The sequence below is a fragment of the Silene latifolia genome, chromosome X, assembly GCF_048544455.1.
Source record: "Silene latifolia isolate original U9 population chromosome X, ASM4854445v1, whole genome shotgun sequence".
NCBI lineage: Eukaryota > Viridiplantae > Streptophyta > Magnoliopsida > Caryophyllales > Caryophyllaceae > Silene > Silene latifolia.
This window is the reverse complement of record NC_133537.1, coordinates 25,760,372-25,769,791: the sequence shown is the minus strand read 5'-3', so window position 1 is coordinate 25,769,791 and position 9,420 is coordinate 25,760,372. Positions and strand designations below refer to the sequence as shown.

At 34.8% G+C, this 9,420-nt stretch overlaps 1 protein-coding gene across 1 annotated transcript; it reads right to left on the bottom strand.

Moving 5' to 3' along the window:
- Positions 1-4,457: 4,457 nt before the first annotated feature.
- Positions 4,458-9,420, bottom strand: LOC141623160 (SUMO-conjugating enzyme SCE1-like). Its single transcript, XM_074439231.1, has 5 exons — positions 9,283-9,420; positions 9,045-9,128; positions 7,737-7,889; positions 7,532-7,645; positions 4,458-4,803 (listed from the first exon to the last, which is right to left on the bottom strand). The coding sequence occupies exons 1-5, from the start codon at positions 9,349-9,351 to the stop codon at positions 4,741-4,743; spliced, it is 483 nt and encodes a 160-aa protein (XP_074295332.1). The 5' UTR covers positions 9,352-9,420; the 3' UTR covers positions 4,458-4,740.

Genomic DNA, 9,420 nt, shown 5'->3' with positions numbered 1-9,420 from the left:
CTCCGGACCCGAAAGATGACTTGCTTGATCCGAGCTTTCTCTTCTTAAAAGATCTTCGTGTCAAGGATTTATGTTTCAACTCGGGAGGATGGAATGAAGATTTCATCAAGTTGGTGTGTAGTGAAGAGAGTGCTAACAAAATCCTTGCCATTCCACTAAGGAGTCAACAAGGGGCCGATGAAATTTATTGGCCTTTCTCCAGCAGTGGCGAGTATTCGGTTAAAAGTGGGTATGGCATTATTTTTAAGGATTTTTTTGATAATAAAGGATCTAGCAAGGACAAGAGGAGGCTTGATCACAGAGGACGCTTGTTTTGTAAGAGAAGATTATGGACTTTGCCTGGGCCGCAGATGTGGAAAATTCTGGTGTGGAAGATTCTCACTAATTCCCTCCCTATAGGTCATGAATTTGTCAAACGAAAGTTAGATTGGGAGCCGTTCTGTTATCTATGCAGCATGGGCAGGAACAATCTGGAATCTTTGGAGCACTTGTTCAGAGATTGCGAGATTGTCTCTAGGCTTTGGGCTGGTTCGACTCTGGGCATCAGGACTGATCAAGCACAGAATACCAACATAGGTGAGTGGGTGATTAACTGGATCTCCTATTTAGACAAACTGGAGGGCGGCGAAGATAGGATTCTGACTTTCTTGGCCACCTTATCCTCTATATGGAGCGCCAGGAACAATTGTGTTTTCAGAGGTGAATCACTTGTTCCCAGAGTTTTTTATACCCAATGTAACCAGCTGGTTAGTCTGGCTTCTAGTAGGGCGAAGGACGTGCAAGACTCGTTGATTGACTCGACTTTGGAGGGCCAGGCCAGGGTTGGAGAGGTGCACAATCTGAGGGAGGGACTTCCTTTCTCCTGGATTGGCGATTCTAGTACTTGCAGATTGACGACTATTCATGTTGACGCGAGTTGGGAGTTGTCATGCAAGGCGGCGGTGGGATGGGTGATGCTTGATGATGCGGGGGTTATTTGTTTTGAAGGGAAAGCGTGTTGCAGGGCGGAATCCCCTTTACAAGCGGAGGCACGTGGGATTTTAATTGCTTTGGAATGGGCTTTTGGCAAAAAGATTCTTCACCTGGACTTGGTTTCGGACTGTCTGCAATTACTTCTTCAATGGGCAGGAATGGAGCGAGCTTACTTCCAGATTACAGGGATTTTGGATGACATCTTCCGGTTATCTACTACATTCCATTGCTTGTGTTTTCGTTATGTCTGCAGGAAGTATAATGAAGATGCCCACCGACTAGCAAGGAGGGCGCTGGCTTCTCATTAGGAATCTTTCTTTATGGCTGCCAAAAAAAAAAAAAATACTATGGGGTGAGAAAATCATATTAAAAAAATAATAACCAATGAAAGTGGATAGCCAAATCCCAGGCAGTGCTGCAGTAGGCAATTAGGCATGCATTGATTAACGGCAGTTAGCAATAGTTCCTTAACTGTAAAATTATACTTCGTATAGTTTAGGTCCGAGTAAACTCAAAGAAAGGACTTAAAGTATCCCAAAATGTAGCGATGAGGACCTAAAGTATCAAACACTAGCGTTAAGGACCTGAGATGCATCTCCGTTAACTTGGCCGTTATATGCCACAACAATTATACAATATGGCACAATAATTACTCTGCCGTTATATGTCATAACTAGACTTGTTAAAATCTGACTCGACTCATAAATTCAACCTCATTAAAATTATTTGGGGATAATAATTAATTTGCAACAATAAAAATTTTGGCCCGGGTAATACGGGGCAGGTCAATTCGGGATCAGGTCGAGTTTGGGTGTCGGGTCGGGTTATTCGAGTCGGCTCGATTTTGCTAGGTCTAGTTCTGGCCATTTGTTTACCTTTTCAATTTTTGGGTGTCTCGGTCAATTGTTTACCTTTTTATTTTGAAAATGCATCTGATGAGCAATTTGATCCCACACACTCATTTTGTTCCACTTATCATCTAATAATTGGTCTTATTCTCTTTCTTTGAGCTTTGTGTCAAAATGAATTGGCCTTATTCTATTTCCTTGGTATTTGTGCCAAAACAAAAGGTAAACAAATGATCAGGACGGAGTGAGTATTAAATATGTTTTAGTTTATTAAAGAAGATATTTTCGATTTAAAACATGGTAAAAGAAAAAACAAGACGTTGGAAACTAGCTATTTTCTTACCCGTATTCTAATCCTAACACAACTTGTATTTGACATGTCACGTATTCGGCCTAACCCATATGACTGTTAAACGGGTCGGTCTTGGGTCTAGTCCAGTCTCATATGAATACTTATTTTCGAACATAATATATAAATATTACGGAGTAGATTTTTGATATAAAAATTTATTTATCTTTGACCCAATGAATCCCTTCGGATCGGGTCTCGACCCTAAATTAACGGGATATTTTGGGAACGTGTTGAATGGGTTGTGAGTCGAGATATTTGGGTGGGATCGAGTTGTGTTTAGGAGTTGAGTCGGATTTTAACAAGTCTAGTTATGACATACAGCGGCAGAGTAATTATTGTGCCATAGTGTATAATTTATAGTATCTTTCTAGCTTAATTTATATTTTTGATAGAATGTGTTGTAATTGTTGTGTCATATAACGGCTTAGTTGACGGAGATCCATCTCAGGTCCTTAATGCTAGTGTTTGATACTTTAGGTCCTTATCACAACATTTTGGGATACTTTAGGTTCTTTCTTTATAGTTTACTCGTTTAGGTCCTTAACGGAAAAAAAATTCGATAGTTCGGGTCCTTGTCTTTGGGTTAACTCTATAGTACTCCGTATATGCATATATCATTTGTGTTGTACATATTTTTTATGATAATGCATAATGACCATAATATCTAACGGTAATAGGACTCTTTAGATTAAGTTCTACTATATTTTATAGAATTTGAGTCTTAATCTCTTTTACCGGTCTTGATATTTTATTCTCATTAATTTTTATCTATTACTCCATATATGTTTTAAAATTAAGTTCACTCGAAAAAGTCTCCAAAATAAATCAATGAGTTACTCTACCAGTCTACCTCTACTGTAAATTGGTTTTGGGATTTTTTTTTTTTTTTTTTTCGGATAATTCACGCGGTACCCTTAAAGTTTGCCACTTTGCACGAAATACCCAAATTTTTGATCCGTAAATCTTTACGAGTTCCAAAAGTGACGAATTTTTTTTCCAAATCGCTCATCTTTCCGAGAACTACAATTTGGAAAAAAAATTATCGCATTTGGATTCCGCTACTAGGAGTTATTGTGTGTCAAAGTTTTTTCGACCGAACAAACTTCGAGTGAGCATATCTCCTGGTCACGAGTTCCAAACTCGTCAAACTTTTTTTTCAAATCGTAGTACTCGGAAAGATAATCGATTTGAAAAAATAATCTTCACTTTATGAGTTCGTAAACACGAGTTATGTCCTCTTTAAGTTTTCCGGATCAAAAATTTGGGTATTTTGTGCAAAATGACCAACTTCAGGGGTACCGCGTGAATTATCCGTTTTTTTTTTGTTGCTTCAGAAGCGGCTTTCTCTCTTCCTTGTGGGTATGACTCCGACAATTAAGTTCACTTTAAAGAAAAAGACAATTAAGTAACCCGTGCAACGCACGGACACAAAATCTAGTATCATAAATCTACGCTTTTCCTTCCCAAAATACAGAAGGGACAATAAAATGTAAGTTCCTTGTACGAAGGACAAGTTCGAGTTCGAAGTTTCGAATCACTTTTCTTTTCCCTGACATGGCAACTTGAACAGAATATCTCGTCCAAGACTCCAACTAATGACCAATTCTCACGGCACAAATTCTCATTATAAATGGGAGATATTCGTCTATAGTTATAAACATGTCAAATATCCACCCACTTTAAGCATAAGACAAGCAACAAGTTGCATGGTGAGACCCAAAAATGTCACCACTTTAAGCACATCTGACCCGTCTCTTTCACTTTAGACGGATATATCCGTTTATAGTGAGACTAATTATTCCCACAGTGGATTTCTACTAGGAAGTATTTATTTTCAAGAACAAAGATCAAAAGAAGAGAAAAGGACATACTATAATAAGAAGAAATAAAGTACGTCCAACTAAACTCATCAATGGTTGTCTGGTTGGATAGAAGAGTTTAGAACCAAAGGCTTGTAAAGCCAGTCTCGGCCTAAAAATAACCTTCCGAAAAATCTCAATTACAGCACTCATATCCAAGTGTTATTACTCAATACTCCGTAGTAGTGGAGTTATATCGAATGATACAACAAATTATTACGGAGTATAACAAAAACACTGAAACACATCTCCATGATGGAAGTATCAGTGAAGAAACAAAAGCAGACAATGCAAATCTACTTGCACATAAGCAACTGAACATTAACTCCACCCCAGTCTTCATGGGCCTAACAGCTTAACACACTGACCACAAAGCTTTCACATAGAATCAAATGAAATAGAAGGTACTCTATGAATAGTAATAGATACCGAGAAAGAAAGGGGGAATATATTGTAGCCAAACAAAATAGTCTCCGGTTCAGCAAACAACCACAGCCTCATCAAAATGATAGGAGTAAGCTAACATGAATTGTCTTAAATGCATTGAGCCACCAACTTAACTTAATATTTTAGCAGTTGAATTGCAGGAAATTAAGTTTCCCAAACAAATCAGGACTACCAAAGTCGCTAAATATTAACAAAAGTTTAGAATTTATACATAAAAACCATAACTGCAACCTCCAAAGCAACAGCAACATCAGGTTCACCATTAAACTGCAGCTGGGTACAGTTTAGCTTGTTGGCGAACTCTTCTCTTGTACTCTGCTTTATCCTGTTGAAGATAAAGCATTCTATTTAATATAACAAAATACTAAAACTAACTAGCTCTATTTAATATAAGAAATTTACAAAAACTAACTAGTTACTCCACCTTGTGGGTTGTACCCCTCCAGCAATATTTAAAAGATGCAAGCAATCAAGCATGTAATAATCTGGCGGGAAAATGGCCGCAAACATGGTGGCACAACCAATTAGATCAAGACGCAAGTCTTAATCCGAATTTTTTTATCATTGTTGCATAAAGCATGATCACATGCTTTTAGCAGAGTATGAAACAAATTTATAAATCTTATTAAAAGGCAAGACAAAAAATGCCACGTGGAAATGCCACATGGAAATGGGAAATGCCAGGTCAAAATAGTTGTTCACAAATAGTCAATCTACCTAAAATCATGAATAAATGTCATGAATTTTTTTATCATTGTTGCATAAAGCATGATCACATGCTTTTAGCACAGTATGAAAGAAATTTATAAATCTTATTAAAAGGCAAGACAAAAAATGCCACGTGGAAATGCCACATGGAAATGGGAAATGCCAGGTCAAAATAGTTGTTCACAAATAGTCAATCTACCTAAAATCATGAATAAATGTCATGAATGATTGATTACTTAAAGCTCCAGTTAAATGACATAAGAAATAAGAAATTGAACCGACATCATCAATGATGTCTCTTGAACTCCCATTATAGCTATAACATTATAGCTATAACAACCATCGTCAATGATGGTCTCTTGAACTCCCATTATAGCTATAACATCTATACAATATAAAAAGCCTAGATTGAGTAGTTACTAGAATGATACGTGGCGCACTACATTTACATGTTAGATCAATTTTTTTGTCTTTTTATAAAAAAAAAAAAAGTAAAAATAGAAAATAAAAAGGCAAAGGCAAAGTAGTAATCAATAGACTAATTACTTATCTTATTTAAACTTTCATTTACCAAGAATTATTCCACTTAATAATCATAATTTAGTGTTAAACTTTCTATATTCTACCGTTATGAAAAATTTCACCTATAAAAGAAAATAAATTGATAAAAATTGTAGCACATTCCTAGCAAAAACAAATTAATGAATTTTTTTTTTATTTTCACCTAATTATTTAATTTGATTTATTTATCAACACTTGTCATATCTTTATTTTGTGGTGGGTAGGTATCAAATGGAAAAGAAATAAAGAGATAACAGAGAAGTATAAGAAAAGTTGAGAATTCGACAAGTATTTTTATTATATAGTCCGTTTTAGGCATTCTCGAATGTTTATGAAGACACTAGAGATCGTCGATGATTGAATATAATCACCGGCGAATGGTGGTCAAACTTTGGTGAAGGAAATTCTAGCTTGACTAAACTGTAACTTTAGTTTTTTACTCTCACATTTTTAATAGTGATAGATTTTTTTGCGGATGTTTTTAATATATATATTCATCATTGTTAATGTGTAGTGAATTTATTAAAATTTATATTAACAATAAATTACAAATATGATTAAAGCAAGTTTAGTGTAAATATATTATTCTCTATATATTTAATTAAGTTGATTAAAAGTGTAAATCTAAATTTTCTTTGTGATTTGAATGCTTTGAATACTAATGATAGGATGCATTTGATTTTATTGTCTTATTATTGCTTTGATGACAAGATGGCAAAACTGCATTGTATATACCCATCGATTTTCGATAATTTGTTTATATTAATTCTCTTAATATAATTACTTACATTTTATCCCAAAAAGACATAATACCAACGAGTAGCATAATTTTTTTTACTTTGAATTTCCAATGTGAGAATGTATATTGTTTTATCTATTTACCCGCCTCATTTAAATTGTTTTTATTTGATTAAACGTTACAACAGTTAAGAGAAAATTGAGTGAATAATATTTTAAGTCTTAAATATCATCATTATTTCCAAACTAAAAAAATAGAAGAACATAAACTATCGTTAATACTACTTCTTATTATTTTTATAATTAATACGAAGTATCATCATTTTAATAAAGTTAGACTAACAAATATAACATTTTGACATTGAGCAAAAATGATCAATTTTTTATTTTTTTACTAAAAAAAGAAGTAAAAATAGAAAATAAAAAGGCAAACTTGTAATTAATAGACAAATTACTCATCTTATTTAAACTTTCAATTACCAAGCATTATTCCACTTAATAATCATAATTTAGTGTTAAACTTTTTATATTCTAGCGTTATGAAAAAATCACCTATAAAAGAAAATAAATTGATAAAAATTCTAGCACATTCTTAACAAAAAATTAATGAAAAAGTTTATGAAGAGTTAGAGAAGTCCCGTGCACGGGAAATTGTGGATGAGACTTAATTTTAGACTAAAAATTGGAGTTTAGTTATCTAAAGTTATTAATAAGTGCTCCGTATTCGATCAACATAATAGACATTGATTATTAAACTAACCCGTGCAATACTAGTTCAATTTCAAAAGCAATAAACCGAACCTATTTACCTAGTTTAATTTCTACAAAATTTATTGAAAGGCCGGTTCGGCCACTGTTTTACTTCGTAGTCCATAAAGCATATGATTACATGTCCATAAAAGGAGAGATGAGCAATGCGACTCAAGTTGAAACCAACATACATAACAACTTACTCTTATATGAGTACAATCTTTTTAAACTCTTCATACTAGTGAGGGCGTCATTACTCATTATCGCAGGTTACTTGGATTAGAATTGATAAGTACCTGAATAAACAAATGATATCCTTCTGTTTGTGCAGGATCCTTCTCATTAGGCTGGTCCAGTAAGTCTTGAATACCAACCAGAATTTGCTTCACAGTAATTGCAGGTCTCCAATCCTAAATTAAAAGTTTAATGTGCAAGTCAGAATTATTACACACCCCTTAAGCCAAGATCTTTTATCAGCAAACGAGATACAAAAAAACTCACAGAATCTTCATTCAGAATGGACAGGCAAACCGTCCCAGATGGATACACATTCGGGTGAAAGAAATTTGGATGAAACTTGCACTTGGGCGGTTTGCTGGGGTACTCTTCACTGAAATGCATTGTCAATGGATAGAAGCCACCCTCCCAATCAGTCTGCAACAATGGAATTTATTAAAAGTAATTCATTACCAACAACAAAAGCGTTAAACAATAGTTCATATTAATTAATTTAACTACTAGAAACTAATTCCCACTTTCCCAGACAACAAAATAGGGTAATCAACACAGAAGTACAAGCGGCTAGTATAAACTAGAATGGAAGACGATGAAATAATTCATAAAAAAAAAGATATAGGTATGTGATGACCATTGACACATAGACAAACTTCATACAGATGTGCTACCAACAGCCATTTGTTTTTCCAGCACAAGTTGACCTGCGAAACACACTTCTATACAACTCCTTCAAAAGTAACTCACTTTCAACACAAGCTAACCTAAATCTCCAAATGCAGAAGGAACTGGTAGCTTCTCGACATACATTCATGTTCTTTGCGGTTATTCAAATAACAAATCCAAAATCCAAATGCACTCAAGAAACACATGATCAATGCCTCTCAATAGTACTGTAGCAGCCTGCTTAACGCACGGAAATGAAAGCTAAATTTTGAAATTTTGATACACACATGAATCATAACTCACAAGGTCTTGAACTCAATTTTACACCAATGCTGACATTAAAACCAGACAACTTTATCAATTCCACACCATCGTCACCCCAAAACCTACACTAGTTGCGAACTATCGGGAGGACGAGAGTCAACTGTGGATAACTCATTACAACCAAACCATCATCAATCAAGACTCTACCTTTAATAAAAATGAAAAACATAAACATCAAATTCATGCAGTGGCGGAACCAGGGGGAGGCTAGCCCCTTGCTGGACAATGAAAAATTCAATTTTTCCAATAGGTCACCTTATTCCATTACTAGTTCCCTCTGGAAATTTCCGCCCCCTATCTAAAAAAAACCTGGTTCCGACACTAAAATCATAGTATACACAATCAGCTTACATCAAATCACAGAACAATATCCAAAGACCCTTCAACTACACAACAAACTGCAGCAGTAGCTTACAACAATTAACCTCTCAGAAGGCTGTTTCACCCTTAAATTGTGCAAAAAAAAACAGTAATTTAAATCCAAATTCTCGTGTAAGGCGATCATACAAAACAATTTCTAAACTGCGGAACAAGTGAAAATTAAAATTGATGGAAAGAAATGAAAATCAAAGTAGATATACATACACCAGTTTTGCCAGGAATAATGCAATGCCACAAGAGTAAATTAACTGAACCATCTTGCGTCGTTTCCGGCTTCGCCACAAAACCCTAATTTCATCACCAAAAACCCTAAAAATTAGAACTTGGTATACGAAATTATAACAATAATTACATCTGTGAAAAAAAACACAAATAATCATAAAATTAAAGAAAAAATACGAATCTATGAAGGAAATTAAAGAGGTAGGAGTGAGGAAGGAACATGAGGATGATTCTTGCGCCATTGTTTCCTTTCTTCGGTAAGACGGCCGCGAGCAATTCCTCCTGACATTATTTACTCTCTCTCTTCTCTCTCGCTATATATCTTCTTCTGTACTCTTTTGAAAATGAGATATTGGTT

What these genes read in the sequence shown, in the direction of transcription:
- LOC141623160 (XM_074439231.1), bottom strand. Translation starts at nt 9,351, where the DNA reads ATGTCAGGAGGAATTGCTCGCGGCCGTCTTACCGAAGAAAGGAAACAA. An exon ending in GGCGCAAGAATCATCCTCAT is followed by an intron (nt 9,129 to 9,282) that starts GTTCCTTCCTCA and finishes TGATGAAATTAG; the next exon opens with GGTTTTGTGGCGAAGCCGGA. An exon ending in GATATCATTTGTTTATTCAG is followed by an intron (nt 4,804 to 7,531) that starts GTACTTATCAAT and finishes TATCTTCAACAG; the next exon opens with GATAAAGCAGAGTACAAGAG.